This window comes from Myxocyprinus asiaticus, chromosome 13 (assembly GCF_019703515.2).
Source record: "Myxocyprinus asiaticus isolate MX2 ecotype Aquarium Trade chromosome 13, UBuf_Myxa_2, whole genome shotgun sequence".
In the NCBI taxonomy this organism is placed as follows: domain Eukaryota; kingdom Metazoa; phylum Chordata; class Actinopteri; order Cypriniformes; family Catostomidae; genus Myxocyprinus; species Myxocyprinus asiaticus.
Window position 1 is genome coordinate 41,742,633 of NC_059356.1, and position 24,100 is coordinate 41,766,732.

General features: G+C 41.0%; 1 protein-coding gene across 3 annotated transcripts in view; it reads right to left on the reverse strand.

Moving 5' to 3' along the window:
• LOC127450155 (protein shisa-9-like) overlaps positions 1–21,181 on the reverse strand; it is a 118,097-nt gene extending 96,916 nt beyond the window's left edge. For all 3 annotated transcript variants that reach the window (XR_007898922.1, XM_051713998.1, XM_051713997.1), the window contains exons 1-2: positions 20,917–21,181; positions 17,819–18,998 (exon numbers count right to left, since the gene is read on the reverse strand). Coding sequence is in view for 2 of the 3 variants with exons in the window: in XM_051713998.1 (XP_051569958.1) it covers positions 17,819–18,369 (551 nt within the window). In the remaining variant the exon portion in view is untranslated. The remainder of the gene's footprint in view (positions 1–17,818; positions 18,999–20,916) is intronic.
• Positions 21,182–24,100: the final 2,919 nt, after the last annotated feature.

Below are 24,100 nucleotides of genomic sequence, written 5' to 3' on the forward strand. Positions count from 1 at the left end.
CCAAGCTATTGAATGGCTTTAAAAGACTTGGAATATAGCGCACATGTTATATAGAGTATTATATGATGTATGGTTTGTCTTTTGTCGGACTGACAGCTTAGTCCCTGTATGGAAAATAGCTGCTATAAAGATTCTTCAAAATTAAAATTATATTGGTTTGGAATGACATGAGGATGTATCAATAAAGACTGCATTTGTCATTTTTGGCTAAACTGTTTAAAATTAAACTCCTGAATTAGCATATTTGAAATGTATTTTGATCAAATGTGATGGGTTAAAGACATGTTCTAATAATTAAACTTTTAATTTAAGGATGTTTGTTATACATTTCTATCTGGCATAAAATTAAATTTAATAAATTTCTATCTACTTTCTCATGCCTTCTGACATTCTTTCTATGCCCTCATACCAAATACAATCATTTTGCTTTACTAGTTTTGGTATCTGAGTCAAAATGGAATCTCAGCAGAAGAGTATCCTGTGGTTAAGTGCTGTAATCACCATCTAATTCATCCGAAAGTGGCAGCTTTCGTCACTGACATCTTTGCTCTTGAGGCAGTTTCCTAGAGGAATTGTGGCAATCATGGACGTAATGGTCCATTTAGTAGCTTTACAAGACGGTCACCTTTAGAGCCGAAATGATGTCCGTCTGTGCGTAACGTGTGGTTCGGTTTCCTCACTGAGGCATTGATAGACAGGTACATGCAATGAAACTGTTAATCTCAAAGGGCTCTGATAGCTCTGAGTCCCGGGCTGCCAGCAAGCCCTCCGAGTCCTCTCAGTCTCCAGTGAAGCAGGGGCAGTGCCAGGATTTTTTCACAAGGGGTACCCGGGCAGGGTATTGTGATCAGGCACCAGAATTTTTGTCCGACCGGGGCGGGGGGGATGTGTTATATTGTTTGACCGGGGGGGGCGGGTATTGCTAGTGTTATATCGTCTGGGGGGGTGAGTGGTGGATTCAAGTGGAGTGTTGTGTGACCTTGGGGGTAGTGTGAGTGTTATATCGTTAGTGCCCCCCAGGTCCCCCCTCTAGAACCGCCACTGCAGTGAAGCGGAACAGAACATCAGAGGCAAGCTCGCGTGTGTGCGTGCACATACAGTGGGTACAAAAGTCTGACACCACTATTGAAAATACTTTTAGATTGCATTCCTTTCTTATATTATCAGCATAACAATTTGAGTGAAAAGATAAATTGAAAAAGTACATGAATTTCAAGAATTTCTTATTAGGCTATTTGATATAACCCCCATTTTGCTTTAATGTCAGCATGTACTCGAGTTGGCCTGGACTCCACAGGTTTGTGCAAAACATGATGATCTATGTTAAGTTAATATGGGATATGTTAATATGGGAGTTAAAATGGTCAATGTCACAAATGTACTTTATATTTAATATTATAAACACTAATATTAAAGTGACCTAGAAACTGTCAATAAGAATTGGAAATCTTCTACATTTTACGTTGTAACTTTTATTTGTTTTATATTTCTTCCGTTTATTTCCAGGTTTAAATAAAAAAATCCCAGATTTCCAATGTAGTCCAATGTAGACGACACTATCACTATACCATCGCTATAATCTCTAAATGACAGCTATAGTTGCAAGAATGGAACTGATTGTAAGAAAAGACCAGGAAATTTAAGTCAGACTCGAACTCAAGTCACCTTTATAAGCACTACGGCTCAGTGTGGAGCATGTGCACTAGCCGCTAGGTCACATCTCCAGTGAACAGGACATTCTGTTCAATAAGAGGAAAAGTAGGGAAGACCATGGCTAGTTATAACTGTTTGTCCTTCATTGAGTGTTTCTAAGCTTAGATTTATTTCTGAAAGTCAACTGCTTAACAGGCACAAAAAAGCTAATGAACATTTCCAGCATTATTGCCCGGGGGGAAAAAATACATTTTGTGACAACATGCCCCATATGGCAGCATACTGTACAAACCTACAAAACTTACAAAAATATCAAACCATTGTTTTGGTTAGCAAAAATTTTAATGACTAAAATGCATAAACATTAAACATTAAAAAATTTAATTGGACTTAAAAAACTAAAACTGACCCAGTAACTAAAAACACCTTTTATTTACTAAGATAAAGGCCTCCTGGTGACAACTTCTGGTATGACAATTAGCCCAGTTCTCTCCTATATTTCTTACCCTTTTTTTTTTTAAACCTAGAAATAACTACAAAGACTAAGAATGACTAATCAAACTATACTGTTATGGGCAGAGTCAGGAAACAATATTACAATGCTAATGATGAGGCTACGCTGCAGTCAATTGGAAAACTCACTGTTAAGGACACGATTGTTCGTTGGGAAATGTTTGCAGTGATCATAATTTTATGTGAAAAACACATCATAACAGCAGCTCAGATGGTAGTGTCTTAGTGTTAACTTGCTAGCAATAAACAGAAAATATTACACAATTTAGCGATTATGCTAACAATTAACCTCACCCAATGTGATGCTAAATTAGTGACCTGCTTAAGTATATAGACTAGAGGAAGACGTTTAGGTTTATTAAAATCACATCCATACAGCACACAATGAGTACATTTTAAAAGGAAGTTCATAAAAAGGGTAAACAGACTTTATTTTCATATTAGCATATGCATGATTTGTTGTTGATGGAAAACCACGAGTGGGCCAAGTAATTAGCTTCAACTCCTCAAGCTTCAACTCCTCAGGAGGCAGAAATATGTTTAGCAGGTCAGACTCGAATAGTGATACAGACTCAATGTGAATAGAAGCATCAAGAAGTTTATTTTCATTCCGGTTTTGTTTTCATAAATATTCTGACAATCCACAATGACAGTTTTAGCATTTCAGGGGCCATTTACACAGGACTCGTTCTTGCATTCTGTCTGCACTATTTTTTAATTGTTGGTAGTTGAGGGGATTTTGATTCATCCCAGGGACTCAAGTCTTTTGTATCCATTTAGCAAAAAGATTCGTTTACTGCTTCATTCAGCGACCATTTCAGCAAATTATGCCATTGCGCCAGTAGGTGGCAACAAATGAGCGTTGTTTTGTTTTGTTTTGTGCAAATCATTGAACCAAAAGCACTGAGTCATTCAGACCAAAACAAGTCTAACTGTCCTTTATTAAAATTTAGTATACATGCTAGAGACTTCAGCAGAGTGCTTAAAGGGATAGTTCACCCAAAAATGGAAATTCTCTCATCATTTACTCACCCTCATGCCATCCCAGATGTGTATGACTTTCTTCTTCAGAACATAATTAGTTTTTTTTTTTAGAAGAATATCTCTGCTCTATAGGTCCATACAATGAAAGTGATTGGTGGTGAGTCCACAAAATCGCATAAAGACAGCATAAAAGTAATCCATAAGACTCCAGTGGTTAACATTAATATCTTCTGAAGCAATATGATAGGTGTGACTTAGAAACGATCAATATTTAAGTCCTTATTTACTATAAATCTCCACTTTACCTTCCACGTTCTTCTTCTTTTGTTTTTTGGTGGTTCGCATTCTTCATGCATATCGCCACCTACTGGTCAGGGCTGGTCAAAGGAGGAGATTTATAATAAAAAAAATATTGATTTGTTTTTTGGTCTCACCCACACCTATCATATCACTTCAGAAGAAATTAATTTAACCCCTGGAGTCTTATCGATTACTTTTCACCATTCACTTGCATAATATGGACCTACAGAGCTGAGATATTCTTCTAAAAATGTAATATGTGTTCTGCAGAAGAAAGAAAGTCATACACATCTGGGATGGCATGAGAATGAGTAAATGATGAGAGAATTTTAAGCAACATAAGCATTTTCCCCACAAATGAAAAAAAGTGTATCACTTTGTGAACTGCTGCGCACGACTTTTGTCAAATTATACAAAAAAGACAACAATTATAGCCAATAAAATGTGTTTCACTAATGCCCTTTTGTCATTGTAATGTCTGGTCATCCATCACTTTTAACCATAATTCATCCAGCACACATCTCAAGTTCCCTGCTTTTTGTAACATTTTGTTACACTCCATCCAGCTGTTTTGAACACAAGAATGCATACTGTGTAAACAGCCCTTTGGAAGGAGTAATTATGTAACCGTTTTAAATTCTACTTTTATTCAGAATCTGGGCCAGCTTAATTTGCTTTTTGACATGCTACGTAAAATCAGGAATTTTTTGGAGTGTTATATAAACTGACCTTGAAACGTGGCTCAGTTTTTTGCCCTTTTTGTCATCTGCACTTCATGATTCATGCCCTCGTCATTACACCGCCAAACATGTCAAGAGTCATTCTGCATAATTTCTCATCAGTTTTGCCCTTTCTTTCCTTCAGATGAGTCTAGATGAACACCCTGAAGTCTTTGACTTGTAGGTAAGAGAAGTGCCGCAGGTTGCAGTGTATTCATGAGGTTTGCATGAAAGGACCTGTGAGATGTCTCCCGATGGTTTCTGTTCACCTTGGTGGACTCACTGTGGAGTTCAGTTTGTTTGTCTCGAACATAATGTATTCCATAGCCAGCTTTGGGAATCATTTCTATCAGAAGTCGGAATGCATTTTTAATGGGTCAGAGCTGCATTCTGTGGCCAATGTGTGTTGACCACCAGTAACGCAGAATATTGACTTGCAAACAAACCCTCTTAAATCAGAGGAAGAGAAATTTGTAGCAGTATTTACCCCTAAAATTAACCTTCATCATACAAATCAAGGGGCTTTAATGCATTGACTCTGATAACACAAATTTATGTGAGCATTGCAACATTTTTGCAAAACTGAAATTATGAGCTCCATTACACATTTGGCTGCAGTTTCCAAGTTAAATGTCCAGCGGGGGGGCGCCAAAACTGAGCAAAATGAGGTTGTAATCAGACGAGGTTTTTAAGGTGAATTTCAGATAGAGGTTTTGATACTGTAAGTAAAACGTACCTCCCTAACCTAAAACTTTACCCTTAACCTAACCAATAGTGTCCGAAAAGTTCAATTAGATTTTAACACAACAGACGTCCTTACCTTTAACCAACACCTAACCCTAACTGATAGTGTTTTAAAATACAAGTTTGAAAAGGAAAGCACATTTTCTGAAGCAACCATGTAATTTTGTGGCACTTCTATGCCACTTCCACTTTCGTGCATCTTTGGCTGGGTCCAAAGTCCAACGTCCTACCAGGTGTGCCATCAAGCAAGCAAGCAAATCATATTGGAATAAGTGTGTATATTTAGGTGGGTCTGTAATACAAGTGTTAAAATGTGTAGTTTTTCAAATCATGCATTAAAGTAAAATAGTTTTTATATCTTAACATAGCGGGAGGTGAGTAATAGAGTGAAAAATAAGTGTTTATAAAGTCATAATTAGCTATTGTACTCATGATTTGTGTGACAATGAATAAAACGCACAGTTGTTGTAGCGCCTCTAGTGTTCATTTCACCAGGAAACTGCAGTGAAATGTAGAAAGCGGCACGTAAAAGTAAAAATTGAAAAAATGTACATAGAGTAGCGTTCATTCTATGAGACCAGGTTGAATTTTTCTCAAATATTGACGTTTTAAGGTTGCAGTAGAACAGCTGATCAGAGAAAAATCTAACTTTGTATGAATAAAGCTTTGATTGGGAATAATATGCATCTTTTTTTATTTTTATTCCAAGCTGTACACCACTTACAGCTTATTATTGTTAATGTTAATGATTTATCGATTTTCATTCAATAATGTTAATGACTGATTAAGGAAATGTCTTAAAATTTCCAACCCAAGTTTTTATCTGGGATTTCATTTTATAATGTTTGCTCATCTCGATATGTCACTAAAAAGTTCCCTCTACGATCTAAGACACCCTAGGAGATGTTTTCGTAACATTAATCACATCCAGAATGAATTGCTGTTTTTAGATGATTAGCAGAATGAGTTATACACAAATATGATGCTTAAAGCTGAAGCTAAAATACTTTCTCCTATCCTTTCTCCTATAGTTTAATATGCAGATACAACAGGGTTTTTCCTGCATTGAACATTTTTCGGTGGCCGAAGCAAACTTATGATATACTTGTTGCTTTTGGCACTTTATTAGCGCTAAATATGCTTCTCATGTGGTATGCGGATGTGCACGGGGTCATTGAAGAGCGTTATCCACCGAGAATATCTCTGTTCTTCTCTATCCTACTACTGTATACTGGAGCACGCAGGTACATGCACGCATCAACCGGGCTTCCATCCATATGTGAGCTCCAGTAACAGGATAGTGCAGAGCGGATCACACGAGTGATTAAACTGAGCTTCCCTCGATATCATGCCGCAAAACAAACCTAATGCGACCCATTTGAATTCTACACAAGAATTTTCTATTTTAAAGCACTATGGAGCAATTCAACCATTTCAAATGGCTACAGCATTGACATTCTGAACAGCACTAACCAGGTAAAGAGAAAAGACCTGCCCTTCACCAGCAACAATTACAAGACCTTTCACATCTACACATCAACACCTTTACTAACATTTATCACAGTAAACTTTAATTGATTTTTTCATTACATTACAACTGTGGCAGTTATATTTTAAAAAAAAAAAAGTTATACAAGTTATTATATATAATCCGCCTACGTATCGTAGCGGCACGGTTGCAGCAGCACGGTTGCAGCAGCACGGTAACATACAGCGTTTCTCCCTCCACCTCCCCAGCACCACATGTCTAGATCTGCTCTACGGGTATGGGGATTTTATGTTTGTTCAACAGAAGCAGCACGGTCTCTGTCGGCAGCAGCAGCGCATGGGTTCCATGCAACTGCAGCAGCATATTTACTCATGTCAAGTAGCAGCAGCAGCATGCGGACCTAGTCCGCCAAGACCAAGCTCATACAATGTCATACATAGAATAAAAAAATATATATTATACTACTCCGAGAGTTGTCCTAACTGAAATAAGTTGTTAAGTTTGTATGAATTCCCACAGCACCATAATGTACAAACAACTTTTGAAACAAAATATCTTAAATATTAATTGCAACTATGTAAAAAAACAAAAAACTACATCGTGATGGACGTGTATGTCAGCCACTACCGAAGACCATTTTTGACCCAGGAAAAATGCTGGACAACTATAAGTAATTGATTTGTAGTTTTATACAGATCACACATAATAAGACAAGGAAATGTATTAAGAAAGAATATAAGGTAAATTTTCATTTCATGTTATTTTTTTAAATTAGAGCATCGACGTCTTGGCAATGTACGTGGACTTAATGGGGACACACTCATTTAAAACTTAGTTGTGAAGTTTTGTTTCTGTCCTTCTATACTTCTTGTTCTCTCTCTTTTTCTCATCTTCATATTGTAGAGCTTCCATTTGCATGCTGACACATTTTAGACATTAAAGAAACATTAAGAAAGCACTTCCATTAGAGTCTGGAAGCTCATGTAATACGGCAGCACTTAATGTACTTCGAAAGCACACAAATCCTCTCTCAAATACCGTAGGTGGAGTTCGGGGGGGTTTCAGAGGCCAGAGACGAAATTGTTTTATCACAGAGTGTGTACATAAAGTAGATAAAATGAGCCTGATCTCATGAAAATTACATAACTGTGACGATAGTTTTGCTAAATGATATTACATGACACCTATCACAGAAGTTTTGAGGTGAAATGTCCACTGTGTGGTGCTAAATGTGAATTACATTTTCTCCCAAACAGATGAGGTTTTTAAGGTTAATGCCCTATCGAGTTTTAAATCAACAAATCCTACCTCCCTACACTAAACCTAACCCATAGTGTCATTAAAAGCAATTGTGAGATGAAAAGTAAAATTACTGAAACAACCATTTTGTAGTACTTCTATGACACTTTTAGTTCACATGTCAACTCACATGCTCTTCAGGACTCATACCCCAGTCCTTTGCGTCGCAAGTGTTACACTCACTTCAGTTGAGCTACCACGCAATTTGATTGCAAGTGAAACATCTTGTAAATATAGTTGCTTATGAAATGCAAATGTTAAAATGTATCCCCTTAAAAAGGTATAAGAACTAAAAATCTGCTGTTTTACTTGTGATTTGTCTGAAAGAGAATAAAAGTAATTGTTTTAGTGCCTCTAAAAACCATTTGCAAAAATGTAGGCATAGAAACATGTTTCTATAAGACTGACAAGATAGGATGAAACACTTGTTTTATTATTATTATTATTATTATTTTCACTGCTACTGCTACTGCTACTACTACTACTACTACTACTACTACTACTACTAGCACTAGTTTACACCAGTGTAAAGTCTACTGAGTCTTCCATTCTTCTAGCTCAGTGTCTGAAACATTGCCATTGTCCTGACAATCAGCATACGTCTTTTTCTCCTCAAATACAGAAAAGGTCATTATTAAAGGTCAAATTATGCATAAAAATGTATACATTAAAAAAAGGGACACCTGAACGACTGAGGCTGCCACGGTCGGTTTGCTTAGAGCACACGTAAATGAAGCAAATGTTTTTGTTTGTAGACACTTCTCTAGTCATTAGTCACTGTTCTGACCCGGCGATTTAATAAGGTCACTGGCATAGGATGCGTGTGTGTGCGTTTGTGTGTTTGAGTGTGTTCGTTGTGTTCTATATTGGCCCATGTTTGTGTTGGCTGAATCTGGTCATGTTGGCCTCATTGGATTTCCCAGAGCTGGTCAATCGAATCTCTCTCTGTGTGCTTCTCTATTCCATCCTAACTCACACACTAGATATACACAAGATGTATTGTATCTTTTGTTCTGCCATAATGCCGTACACGCATACACAGACCTTTATCTGATACTTTTGGCACGCATTAACCTGGCGTCATTAAAATTTACTATGTTAAATTCTGTAAAATTACAAGAGGCTGGCTACACACTTCAGTAACTCGCCCTTCCAACACTGCCTATGTCATTGTGTGCTCACACACACATATGTACAAATCTAAATGAGAATAAACAATAAACTTCTATTGTTTTATTTAAAGTTAATCATAATTAGGATAGACTAACCATACCCCTCCCCCTAACTCAAAAAGAAGACATTTAGCATTGTTTTTATTTGATTTATGAATATTTTTTTATTTATTTTTATTAGTACATCATAAATTGTCCACAAAGAAAAGTTTTGTCATTTTAAGTAAACGTCAGAGAGCAAATAAAACCACAGCTAAGTACGTGCACACACTCATTCTTTGTCAGTAAGAACACAAGTACGTCCTTAAACACAGAGCATCTCATAAACTTTAAGCATGATCTCATGGAAATTAACTGACTGTTGCAAAATTTTGCAAAATAAATTACGTGGTTGCTTACACATACTGTATATGGGCAGTTCAGAGGTGAAATGTCCACTATGTGGCACTGAAAGCGAGTTAAATGTTTTCCTAAACAGATTACGTTTTTACGGTTAATGCTCTATCAAGACTTATATCAACAAAACTTACATACCTACCCTCAACCTTAAACCTAAACCTAACCAATGGTGTTATAAAAAGCAACTGTGAGATGAAAAACATAATTGAGGAAGCAACCATGTCATTTTGTGATTACACTTGAACAGTCTTGTAAATGCAGTTGGTTTTGTAATGCAAACATTATAATGTATCACCTTACAAGTCATGTGCTCTAGTAAAAGTGTTTGGATGTCATAAGTAGGGATGTGCCCAAAGCCGAATACCTTATACGGAAAGGCACAAATAATGACTTCAAAATGAATAACTGATTCATCCGAATAATATAAAAATTATTTGCATGACTGATTATCCAAAAAGCACAAGGATAAAGCGACATTTTAAAGGGGACCTATTATGCAAAATTCACTTTTACATGGTGTTTGAATATAAATGTGAGTCGGCAGTGTGTGTACACAACCACCCTACGATGTTAAAAGTCCACCCACTCCTCTTTCTTATATTTCTATTCATCTAAAGCAGTGTCTCAAAGTGATTGGTTTTCGTTTCTGCTCTAATGTGATGTCATGTTAGAGCAGGCCACGCCTACGACTGGTGACGGACTCCACCCTATTATCATAGATCCTCCCCTCAGTGATCTACACACAGTCTGCCATTTTTTTCTGCACTGGAGCAGCTACAGTGAGAAGAATAATGTCTCAGCTTCGTAAGCATCATAAGTGTTCTGTTGTTGGCTGTAAAAGTGAACATAAGAGTCTTCATGTACTTCCGGCATCAGAGCCACTGAAGATGCAGTGGACAAGTTTTGTTTTTGAAGCAAATGTGCCCCAAAACTTACCAAAATTCGTGTATGTTTGTGCAAATCATTTTACACCTGACTGCTTTGTGAATGAGGGTCAATATAAAGCAGGATTTTCCAATAATTTGATTCTCAAGCATGGATCAGAACCAACTGTTTGTTTTCCAGCTTTATATCCTGAAGATATAAGTATTGCACTTTGTATTTTGTGAATGTTTGCAATTCGCCTTTCCGAATGTGCTTGTTAGCTGATTCCACGGCTAATGAAGCTAAAGTTACCATTGTCTCTGATTGTATTCACGGAGAACAGAGCTATGTTGTTATTTTTATGCTTACTGTCTGTATAATTCATAACCGCAATTTTATTATGCACAATATGGTAAGGTGACTGTCTTTTTGATAACTATGTACATTTTCTGTGAACATAAGAGAGTTGTACTAAAAGTGGAATGAGTGGTTCTGATTTGTTGTTGCTATAATATCCGAAGCACAAGCTGTAAAGGCACAGCCCTCTTCCGGAAAGGGGGCAGGGAGCAGCAGCTCATTTGCATTTAAAGAGACACACATGAAAACAGCGTGTTTTTGATTCCACCCAAAAAGAGGCATTTACAACATGGTATAATAAATGATCCATGGGGTATTTTGAGCTGAAACTTCACAGACACATTCTGAGGACACCTGAGACTTATATTACATCTTGTAAAAAGGGCAATAATAGGCCTCCTTTAAATAAACATATCCAAAATTACAACGAATTTATGAATCTGTGAGCCAATATTTCTAAAGTGTAAACCTTATGAATGAAAATGCGGTGTGATTTCAGATCACATGGGTGCGGTCTCGACTCCGTTATATTTTTTCACTTCTTGAAATATTTATGTTAATGTATCACATGATTCACACGTAATTCTCATGTATTTATTTATAGCCTAAACCTGAGCAATGTTAAATTCCTGACCTGAAGTGATGATTTCACGTCAGAGCTCGTCCATCCATCTCTTAAAATTGACCACATTTATATCCACATATATCCAGCAATTAAGGACCTCCCGTTCCCCAGCATGCTCATTTGCCCCCGTCGAGCTCCGAGATGAGACCAGCTCGCCTCACGGCCAGCTTAACGTCTCTTTTGGGGCTCGCGAGCAGGATGAGTCCTCGATCGCTGCATCGGTGAACACGCTGGCAATGTCGGACGCCGAGGACTCGACTTAGTCTGAGTCCGACGCAGAGCTGACCGCCATGCTTGCCCGGGCCGCCGCAAGTGTCGGGTTGGACTGGAACCCTCCACCCTCCCCTGAGCCCTCGTGGCAAGATGATTGGTTCCTGGGTTCGGGGCGCCGCTCACACCCCCGGTCCCTTTCTTCCTGGAAGTGCACGACAAGCTGACGAAGTCGTGGAGGACACCTTTTTCTGCCCGAACCCGACTTCCCAGTTCATCCGCTCTCACTACCCACAATGGCGGGGCGGCCCATGGGTACACAGAGATCCATGTGCATCTGTGCCTGCAAAACACCGCCACCTGGTGGGATTGCCTGGCGCTCCCCTCCAGGGCCTGTAGGACTACGTTGTCTCTGGTGACCAAAACCTACAGTGCCACAGGACAGGCCACCTCCGCCCTGAATGCCATGGCCCTCCTGCAAGTCCAACAGGCCAAGGCACTGAAAGAACTGCACGTGGGTAGTCCTGATCCCAATGTGATGCAGGAGCTGCGCTCGGCGACCGACCTCGCCCTCCGGGCGACGAAGGTCACGGCGCGAGCACTCGGGCAGGCGATGTCCACCTCAGTGGTCCAGGAGCGCCACCTATGGCTGAATCTGGTCAAGATGAGGGACGCCGACAAGGTTCACTTTCTCAACACGGCCATCTCCCAGATTGCCCTATTCGGCGACACCGTCGAGGACTTTGACCAGCAGTTATTGCCGGTGAAGAAGCAGACGGAAGCAATACAGCATATCTTGACGTGGCACAAGATCCTGTACCCCATCTGCTCGCTGAGTGCGTCCCCCTGTGGCGGCAAAAGCCCAGGCGGCTCCGCCACAGCCCAAGCCCAGTCCTCGGCCCCAGCGTAGAGCCCCCCGCAGGAAGCTGATGCCCCCCGCCTCACAACCTGGCACGAGGACCCGGAAGACGACCCAGGGAATGAGACGTCCACTGGAACCATGGAGCTAGTATCCAGACCAAATGGGCTGTGGTACCCACATTTAAAAAAAAATGGTTTCCTCACACCTTGGGTCACACAGCCGGTGTTTACGACCGTCGTCATCATGGCAACTGGACACCGAACACTCGCAGCAAGGGCCCCCCGCCTTCGCACACCTGGCCCACTACACCCACACCTCCGGCCAGCTGGTTGTGACGAGTCTCGAGGACGGCCCAAAAGGCCCTTCTCAGTCGCTGACCCGCCCTAGGCTGGGTATGCGGAGCAAGGTAAGTGCTTCGAGGTTCCCTTCAGCACTGCCACCTCGGGACGAAGCGAGGCTCCTCGAGGCTCCTCACCACACTCCGAAACACATTCAGAGGCTCCTGGGGCATATGGCATCCTCGGCGGCAGTCACACTGCTCGGGTTGATGCATATGAGACCGCTTCAGCACTGGCTTCAGACTCGAGTCCTGAGATGGGCATGGCACCGCGGCACACATCGCGTGGCTATCACGCCGGTCTGCTGCCACTTGTTCAGCCCTTGGACAGACCTTGTGTTTCTGCGGGCAGGAATCCCCCTACAGCAAGTGTCCAGGTGCGTCGTAGTCATGACAGACGCCTCCAAATTAGGCTGGGGTGCAGTGTGCAATGGGCATGCTGCCGCTGGCTCTTGGACAGGACCGTGGCTGTGTTGGCATATCAACTGCCTCGAGTTGCTGGCTGTACTACTCGCCCTGCGGAGGCTATTGCCATTGATCCGGGGCAAGCACGTGTTGGTCCGGACTGACAACACAGCGACGGTAGCGTATATAAATCACCAAGGTGGCTTACATTCTCGTCGCATGTCGCAACTCGCCCGCCATCTCCTGCTCTTGAGTCAGCAACGACTGAGGTCACTGTGGGCCACTCCGGGCAGCCTCAATACCACAGCGGATGCGCTGTCACAGCGGGCAACACTCAGCGGAGAGTGGAGACTCCACCCCCAGGTGGTCCAGCTGATTTGGAGTCGGTTCAGCAAAGCACAGGTGGACCTGTTTGCTTCCCGGGAATCCTCGCACTGCCCGCTCTGGTATTCCCTGACAGGAGCCCCCCTCGGGACAGACGCATTGGCACACAGCTGGCCCCAGGGGCTGCGCAAATACGTGTTCCCCCAGTAAGCATACTTGCACAGACCCTGGGCGGCTGTCCCCCTCCACCTTGAAGGTGTATGTGGCCGCCATAGTGGCACACCACGATGCAGTGGATGGTAAGTCCTTAGGGAAGCACAACCTGATCAACAGGTTCCTGAGAGACGCCCGGAGGCTGAATCCTCCTAGGCCAAGCCTCGTTCCCTCATGGGATCACTCCATCAAGAGGGTTGGGGACCTGCAGGCGTTCTCTGTCAGCGATACCTGCCTGGAGTTCTGTCCGGTAGACTTTCATGTGATCCTGAGACCCAGGCCGGGCTATGTGCCCAATGTTCCCACGACCCCCTTCAGGGATCAGGTGTTGAGCCTGCAAGCACTGCCCCAGGAGGAGGCAGACCCAGCCCTGTCGTTGCTGTGTCCGGTGCGTGCTTTGCGCATCTACTTGGATCGCACGCACAGCTTTAGACGATCTGAGCAGCTCTTTGTCTGCTTCGGCAGACAGCGGAAAGGGAACACTGTCTCCAAACAGAGGCTTGCCCACTGGATCGTGGATGCCATCGCTCTGGCATACCAGGCCCAGGCTGTGCCTGCCCCTTTGGGAACACAAGAACACTCTACAAGGAGTGTGGCATCCTTTTGGGCACTGGCCAATGGCACCTCTCTAGCAGACATCTGGGCATCAGAGCAGCGGGCTGGGCAACACCCAGTACCTTTGCAAAATTTTACAATCTCCGGGTTAAGCCGATTTCGTCCTGCGTTTTGCCAGGTACGAACAGGTACGTTTGGTAATACGGGACAGCTGGCCGGGTGTATCGCTTGCGTATAGCGCCTTTCCCCTCCATGAGGCAAATATGTGCGCTTCTTCTCCCATGCGAGTTCACGAACCTGTGAACCCTGGATGTCCTTCCTCTCCAGCCCTGTGGCTCGTGAATTCAGCAGAGGAATCCGCAGCCAGAACCAGTACCTGTGCTAATATGCCCTGTACTGGGGTAGGTGCTCCACAGGTGCCGGTTACTCCGGTAACACCCTGTGATGTATTTTCCGCAGTACGGTCTCCCTGTCGGCAGACCCGCATCTCCCTTGGACAGAGCCCTCTCTTCCCCCGGTCGCTGTGTTTGTAGAGCTCCTCCCCTTCGAGGCAGGACCCACCACCGCGCCTCTTCCATGTGTGGCTGGTGAGCCCACGTGACGTATTGCCACGTTACCTCCCCTTCGGGCAGGATGTGGTCTCTGTGGGGTCTTTTCCCCCTGAAAGAATAGGAAAGGAAAAGAACACCTTCTGTGGTGCATGTAATAGCGTTAGATGGCCCCAGATGAATCTAATACTCTGTGGAGAGAAAACATAGAGAGAAAAGGCCACGGCTGGCGCCCATGCTAGTTATGTCGCTTCCCCCCCTCAGGGGTGTGGGGAACTACATGATGTCTTTTGGGGCATTGGGGGAGGCTACGTGCAGACTGATGCACCTGCTATTACGCACGCAGCTGCTTGCTTGCACCTGCATCGGCAGTTCACGTAACACAGTTCAGCTGTTGTGGCATTTTGGCATAAGGACCCCTAGTGTCACTACATCAACACAATATCGATTGAGTGACAGAAGGGGAACGTCTTGGTTACTGTCATAACCTCCATTCCCTGATAGAGGGAACGAGACATTGTGACCCTCTTGCCACAATGCTGTACTACCCGCTGGAATGTCCGGGACCCTGTCTCGGCTCCTCAGCACAAAACTTGAATGAGTGGTTGCGAGCCAGCTCCTTTTATACCCATATGTCCAGGGGAGTGGCATGCAAATTCCACTCGCCAATTCTCATTGGCCTGTTCTCAAAGATCAGAGGTGTTTGGGGCTCCCAAGAGCGACCCCTAGTGTCACTACATTGACACAACGTCTCTTTCCCTCCATCAGGGAATGGAGGTTACGACAGTAACCAAGACGTTATTATCTGGTTAAGACTTTATTGTGAAAAAGTTAGAATGCTCCATAAAGGTTTAAATGCTCCATAGAGTATTCATCTATTAGGAATATTACTCCTTATGTAAAACAAAGAAACTGAAACATGCTCAATCTTTCTTCTTCTTCTTCTTCTTTAAACTGTGCTAAATTTGAAAATGTTAAGTGTTCTTGAACTCTGGTAAGGTACTATATAAATGTAACATTATTATTATTATTATTATTATTATTATTATTATTATTATTATTGTATAGACTTATGGGACTTTCACCTGTTGTAGGCTATATTGATTAAATTTCAATTAAAATTGTATTTAATGTTTGAATTTGTATTTATTATTCACTTGACACCTCTTGCCTCCAGAATAATGTTGTTATAGATGAACAAACAAACAAAAATTCTGTTTAATGCAGATATTAATATCAGAAATACCAGGAGAAACCACAACATATTCCACAGTTCAAGTAGCCTACAAATTCAGCTTCACCTGGTAAGGAAAAAATAATACAATAATATTTTTGTAAATAATAATTGTATTATAATAATAATAATAATAATAATAATTATGAATTATGAATTATGAATAATTATGAAAAGGCATATACAAGGTATATTTTATTAATAGAAACTATAAATGTAAGAGTAACACTTAAAAATGGGTGTTTCATTTAGTTTTGACGCACTTCCAGTTTAAGGCCCGCCCACACCCGGTTCTATCCATAGACAGATACAGGTAATTTTGTCATATGAACAGATACAGATGCAAATACAGATAACGGATTTCGCTGCACACCCCTGATCATAAGATAGCATTGTGTGAGGAACAGGTAAAAAGTAAGTGTTTATGAACAAGAATCTGCAGTTTTACTCATTCTTGGTGTGAAAGGGAGTAAAAGTAATTCTTGTTGTAGCGCCTCTAGTGTTTATTTCACCAGGAAACTGCCACGAGAAAAATCGTATTGCAGAAATTTAGGTATAGTAATGTGACACAATGAGACCAGGTTGCATAAACTTTAACAGGCACATGTCATGCAACACTTACCCCCTTTTTTCTCATTGTTTTGTTTCGCTGTAAAAAACGGAACACATTTTTTTTTGTTTAACCTGCCCCACCCCCTAAAATCATCAGACAGCGAATTATCTATAACCCCATACAAACACCCCCCCCCACCCCCCCCCCCCCCCCCCACTCTCACACACTTTCTATCTCGGGCAATGGCATGCTACCAGCCCTTATCAATAGCCCTCATTAAATCATGGTGGTGTCTGTCTGCCATACCACATTATGAATGAGAGACAGATACTTGGATTGATGTTCCCCCCTTCCCGCCCCCGGAGGAAAACACTCTGCTTTCCTTGCACTGAAAGAGACCAAAGTGTCAGTTTTATTTACATTACAGTGGTGTTGAGTGCTTTCTTAAAATGGTTATTTCTTTTTTCTAAGACATCATATAGTCAGAACATGTAACAAAGAAGTACAAAATTGTGAATATTTCATTGTCCTTTTAAACCAGTTGCATCCAGTACAGTTTCATAGCACTGTAAATACACTCTTAAAAATAATGGTTCTTAGATGGTTCTTTGGTTCAACAAAGAACCCTTGCCTAATCAAGAGCCATTTTTCACTGTTTAGGGTTCTTGAATTGACTATATGGTGGAAGAAGGTTTAAATGTGACATGTAGGTTCTTCAGATCAGTATATTTGTTCCTGGGTTCTTGAAAACTAGACAGAGACAATAAAAGGTTCTCTTGTGGCTTTAGGTTGTTAAAGCAATTTCTGTTCTAACTGGAAGCTTTATTTTTAGGATTGTACTCTCAACCATAGAAAAGAAAAATCTCAAATGAGATCTCTTAATATATAATTGTTTTGTCCAGGACAGCAATCAGATTAAATGGAGAGCAAAAGAAGATAAAGGGTACTTTTGTTTTAGTTCCCTGCTTTTCAGATTTTTTTCCTGTAAATAAGACCCCAGTAATCTGATGTTTCCTCTAGAGTTTCAGAAGAGATCACAACAATGTCTCAATCTGTGCTTGGATTTGCCAAGACAACAAGTTCTGCAACCAAAGGTCAGTTTTCTATTTAAACTCAAACACTAGTCATTAAATTGATCCATAACCAAATTATCTAAGCTAGAGTTTCAAAGAGGCCTCACCAGTGTCTCAAAATGTGCTCAAATTTGCCACCAAAGTCTGCAGCCAAAAGCCATATTTCAATATGAACTCAAACATTTCTTATCAAATTCGTCCAAGATTAAATGATCTGAGCTATACTATCAATATTAAATTTGAAGCTCTATACTTTTACTGTATGTGAACAGTTCTCTCATTTGAGTCTATTTTTCATTTTAACATCTTAGACAAAGTTGATAATCAAAACATATCTAAGTATTGCATTATGTCTCCTTAGCTATGATTTTCACACATGCCCTCACCTGGAGTTGGTCATGTCCGTCTGTCCTCCTTGACTCTTTTCCAGGCCCAGTTTAGTGAAGATCCCCACCAAAACCATGATGGCCACCACTCCACAGATTATATACACAATCATGTGAGTGCGATCCCGGTCCGGTTCCTCTTGCACATCCGTTACTGGGGCTGCTGGCTTGCCCGTATTGGCCCACACTGGGGTGTCATAATTGGAACAAGACGTTTGGTCCAGGCTGTGAACCTTGAACTGACAACAGAACCGATAGTAACAGGAACCGCAGCAGAACAGGTAAATTCCCGCGTTACAATTAAACGGTGGATCCCACTGGCCCATCACATCGAAGTAACCCCAACAACGACTCCCAGGCGATAGAGTTTTGTCCTCTGCGTCTGACCCCGGGGTTGCTAGAGTGACCTCAGGGGCGCCAGATGGCGCAACCGTCCGATTGTTCGTCTGCACACCTGTATTTTCAACGTTAGGTTTCTGACTGTAAGAAATACCACTCAAGAGCAGAATAGCATTCAAAAATGCATTCAAAAACAGATGAGATGCAGCCATGATCCTGTTTTAGTAATCCCACAATGTGTATCCCAGAATGAAACAATGCACAGACACAGGGGAGAATTAAACCAGTGGAGTTTATTTCAGTTAGTTTGCTGAATGAAGATTTCTGCCGCCAAGTTTAGAGCTAGTTCAATGTTGACTTGTTGTCCAAGAACAGCAAGCTGATACAGGAAAAGCAGCCCTCATCAGGGAAAGAGAAAGAAAGAGAGCTTTCCATGCCACTTCAGCACACAACACGCTCTCTGTTGTCATCACTACTGGGAGAGAGCGAGAGTGAATGAGATTCCTCCCCTTTGGAGAGACTCCAGATTTGAGGATCTCACCCTGAGACAAACTGTTGTCCAAGAAATATCCAGCAAAAAGATTTGTCCAATTCAGATGCCTGAAGTTATCACGTTGATGTTAGAATTAAGCCATATCCACGATCTTTGTCTCACCAAGCACTGCGTTATGCCAGCGAGGAAGAGACGCCTCATGTTACAATTTAAAGATATTCCACAAGTCATTGTCAATGCTTTCCACGGTTTATTCTCTTAGAGAAATGTCTTTGGTTCTGCATTTGTCTTCCTGCTGTTTTTTTATTTTCAAAATCAAGGTGACTTTCTTCTGCGTAGTTCTGTCCCCTGTGACAAAACACAAAAAAATATGTTCATACATTCTCATTTTTAGGTTGAATCCTGGAAGAAAAAGATAATGATTGAAGATCTTCTATGATTTTCTGGGTCACACTTTTACAGTGCTCATGTACAGAGTAATGGTAATTAATGGTAATTAAGTAAAGAATAATGTCAACTGGTGGTTATAATGACCGGCTGACTGGTCCTACTTATTACATGGCTACCTAGCACAGAAATATGTAAATGGACATGAAATATTGATTTGCATTGAAATTATGTTATTATGAGAGAAGTTTCTAGAAACAGCTGAATTTCATCTACGGTTTGCTTTCTGTTGGGTTTTATTTTGCTTAAATTACCCATCTGACTGCTCATTTTCCCGCTAATTACAAGACTACTTGCCAAATAAATAAATAAATGGTTATGAAACATTGATCTTGTTGAAATGATTTAATTAGCATACTTGTAGAGATAGTAAAGATGACTCGTAAACCCGGTCTAATATCAATTTATCCCGGATGTGCTGTTGTTATTAAAATAATATCAGACCGCTACATGGCGTGATTGACCAGTAACAATTGAATGTTCCAGAGAGCCAAGTAATAGCTAAAATAATGACTTTTGAATATTCTGTGGATCTGTTCATACAAATCCACACTTTTATTTATATTACTATATTATTAGCATGTTATAACATGTAATAAAGCATGAATATTTTAAAAACAGTGTTGGTCATAATTACTGTATATGTGTTTTAACTGTGAGATATTGCATACATGTACTAGTTTCAGCAAGATCTAGACCAGAGTGAGTAAAATATACATGGATTAAAAAAACTAGATTTGACTAGACTCCTAGTTAGAGGTCATAAATAAAATAGTTTTTCTTTTTGATTCAGTCTGATATAGTGAACTCTATTCTGTGACTGAACGCTCGGCTGTAGCTCTGTCTCACATGGGTACTTTTGATCATGCGCTCCGATTTGCCCAGATACCCAAGACTGCAATCAAAAATCAGATTTCAATATGAATTTGAAATTGTCTGAGCTATACTATCCACAATTATTTTATAACTTCATACCCTTATGTCAGCAGTTTGTCTCATTGGTGTCTGTTTTTATTTCTTCGAAGGATTTTAAGGAGAAACATCTTGGACAAAAGTTGACACTTAAAGTGCAACTGAGATTCATAAATCTCTGCTGAGTGATGAAAGATCACCCTCTGAGAAATAACGTTAGATTTGTTTGAGGCCTCTTTTTTCTTGTTTTGCTGCTTTAACAACTCTTTTGCCTTTGCTGTCCTTCTAAATCTATCATGCACATAGACAAACACACTTACACACACATACACATTTGCTTAGCTAACGAGGATATACCAAATTCTTCTATTGTTTTTATTCTAAGCTCATTTTAATTACTACAGACCAGCCGTAACCCCAAGCCTACCCCTAAAAGGAAACTATTACTAAAAAAAAAAAACTATTCATGAATCGTTTTTTTTCCAATTACAGATGCCCCCAAAGTCAGATTTTAACTTCTGGGGACACATTTGTCCCCAAACTAAAGCTAGTTACATTCACAAACACACACAAAGAGGGTTCTAAGCATTTCTGTTCTTGTTTCCTCACATATAAACCACACACAACAAAAATCACACACACACTCATACTAAAAGACACAACACCACACCTAATCCAGCTCCCAACAAGCCTGCAAAGCACCTGATCTAAGCTCTCTCTCTCTCTCTCTCTCTCTCTTTCTCTCTGTCTCTCTGTCTCTCTGTCTCTCTGTCTTTCTTTATGTGGATAAAGAAGAATCTCAGAGCATGGTGCAGACACACACTCACACGTCTCAGAAAGCAACATATCATCTTCCTATATTGAAGGAAATGTTGGTGAAGCACAGAATGTGAATCCAGAATCTTACCCAGATGCTGTTTATGAAAACAGGCATACTGTATATTGATATATGTATAGGATTGTTATAGATATATCTCTATATGTATGTGTTTTCACTGGAGGTTCTGAAGAAGTTCTCCTCAGAAACAGAAAAAGTGAGAGTGGATGACAGATGAGTGAGGAAGACCAACAGATGGAAGGCAATATTTATTCCCCTCTTTTTTTTCCATCCCAGTGCATTCCCATCTCTGCGTTTCCCAGCCCGCCAGATTCCGTGTTCCAGGGATGCTGTGTTCCCGTGTGGAGCCAGGAACGAATGATAGTGGCTTGCACTCTTTCTCTCTCCCTCTCTCCCTCGGTCTGTCTCGTGAGCGAATGAGCGTATCTCGCTTGCAGACTCCCCCTCCCTCTTTCTCTCTCCCTCTCTGTCATTGACACCTTCTCCCTCCTTTGTCCAATGTTTTGTTCTCAATATTCCAAAATATTCCTGTCTTGTTCCCCTTTTTCTGTTCTTTAGAATTTTGTTGGAGTCTTTTTATATGTCTATCTTTTTCTGTGCCGCTTTCTGTTTAGGGATGCGTCACAACAGTCGACTAGTCGACTCGTCATCCAACAACAACTAGTCAACTAAACACGATTATTTTTAGCTTTGATATTTTTGCACCGTTGCTTTAATTAGCATAAAACAGCATTCTGTACTTTCAGCTTGACGGAGTGCAATGGAATGGAATAAAAGCATGTTTTTCAAGACACTTTTTAAAAGTTGAACTGTTTTTAATTAATTCCTTTCATTTATATAGCGCTTTTCTAGGCACTCAAAGCATGTGCTTTGAATACCTAGAAAAGCACTACATAAATCTCCTTAACCACCTATACTGTGGCGTTAGGACCCACACAGTCTGCAGGGAGAGCACCCCCTGCTGGCCTCCTTGACACCTCTTCCAGCAGCAACCATGGTTTTCCCCAGGAGGTCTCCCATCTAGGTACTAGCCAGACTCAACTCTGCTTAGCTTCAGTGGGTAACCAGGAAAGAGCTGCAGGGTAATATGCTTCTGGCAGTATTTTTAGTCAGGGACTAAAAGTGGTTCAAGGAACGAAAACCGAAAACTTTTTGCAGAACGTAACCAAAAATGGTCCTTTTCAATTGTTCCAGAGTGAAAACTTTATTTTTTAATGGTGATGCACTACACTGCATAGTGTGTTTACATAGATACGCAGTTAAAAAATAGAGAATTTGTATGCAAGAACACATTCTGTATTTCATTGACCCTTAGACAGCCTACATGGTAAAACCATCGGAAACACTTCATTTTTCAATTATTCCTTCTCTTTTGCTTTTCATTTATGTCTTTTTATATGTCAGTTTCTTTCTCTGCCTCCTTCTGTTTAGGGATGTGTCACAAAGGCAGTTGACTCATCGGCTCATCATCCAACAACGACTCAATGAGTGAGGTCGGCTAAATTGTCTTAATTTTTGCACAGGACGAATTCAAAAACAGCTAGACAGAGTGCAATACAACAGTTGTAGTTGGCTCATACAAAAACGTTGTAGAACTTTAACTCCCACAGAGAAAAAAAAAACAAAAAGTGTCATTGTGATTTTTCCCAAGTTTAAACCCTAACCCACATCCTAAACCTAATAGGAAAATAACTTTTGTGTACCACAGAAGAAAGCACTGGGGTTTGGAATGTTTATTACAGGATATTGTAAGATATCTTACAATTTCAAAATCTTGTACCAGTTAATAGTTGTCATAAGATGATGTCATAAGATGAGAAGACGCAAGTGTCTTCAGATGCTTTTTAAAAGTTAAATAGTTTTTAGACACAGTCTTAAAAAATAGCATTCATGGCACAAGACGCTGAAAATACATTGCATCGCAGTGGTTAAAAACGGTCAGTCTAGTGCGTTTACTTAGGCAATTAAAAAATAGCACAGATGGATGCAAATAATCTCATGTGTGAACAAATAATCAAATCAAATCACTTTTATTGTCACACAACCATATACACAAGTGCAATAGTGTGTGAAATTCTTGGGTGCAGTTCCGAGCAACATAGTTGTCGTGACAGTGATGAGACATATACCAATCTGCAATAAACATAAAATTTACACAACACAATTTAAAATCTAATATACACATAATTACAAACAACACAATATACAAATAATAACATACAATGTACATTATACAATGCACACAATATAGATTATACAATTATACAATTTAAAAAAAATAGTATATATATAGTATATATAAAATGTACAGTAGGTTGTATTGTACTGTATTAACATTCAGGCTGTCAGTTGATAGTCAGTTGCCAGTGTGTTGTTAATAGAATATAATTTATGACAGTCGAGTGTGAGATAATAAGATTAATAAAGTGCAGTGCTGATGTATATTGATCATGAGAGATCAAGAGTTCAAAAGTCTGATTGCTTGGGGGAAGAAGCTGTCATGAAGTCGGCTGGTGCGGGTCCTGATGCTGCGATACCGCCTGCCTGATGGTAGCAGTGAGAGAAGCCCATGGCTCGGGTGGCTGGAGTCTCTGATGATCCTCTGAGTTTTTTCACACACCGCCTGGTATATATGTCCTGGAGGGAGGGAAGCTCACCTCCGATATTGTGTCTGGCAGTTCGCACCACACTTTGCAGGGCTTTGCGTTTGTGGGCGGTGCTATTGCCGTACCAGGCGGAGATACATTCAGTCAGGATGCTCTCTACAGTGCTGGTGTAGAACCATGTGAGGATGTGGCGGTTCATTCCAAACTTCCTCAGCCATCTCAGGAAGAAGAGGCGCTGATGAGACTTCTTCACAACGGCCTCAGTGTGGACGGACCATGTGAGTTCCTCAGTGATGTGGACACCCAGGAACTTGAAGCTGCTGACTCTCTCCACTGGTGCTCCATTGATAGTGATGGGACTGTGTTCTCTTTCTCTTCTCCTGAAGTCCACCACAAGCTCCTTTGTCTTACTGATGATGAGGGAGAGGTTGAGCTCCTGACACCAGCGTGTCAGAGTGTGCACCTCCTCTCTGTAGGCTGTTTCATCATTGTCAGTGATCAGACCTACCACTGTCATATCATCAGCAAACTTAATGATGGCACTGGAGCTATGTGTTGCCACACAGTCATGTGTGTACAGGGAATACAGGAGTGGGCTAAGAACACAGCCCTGCAGGGCTCCAGTGTTGAGGGTCAGTGATGAGGAG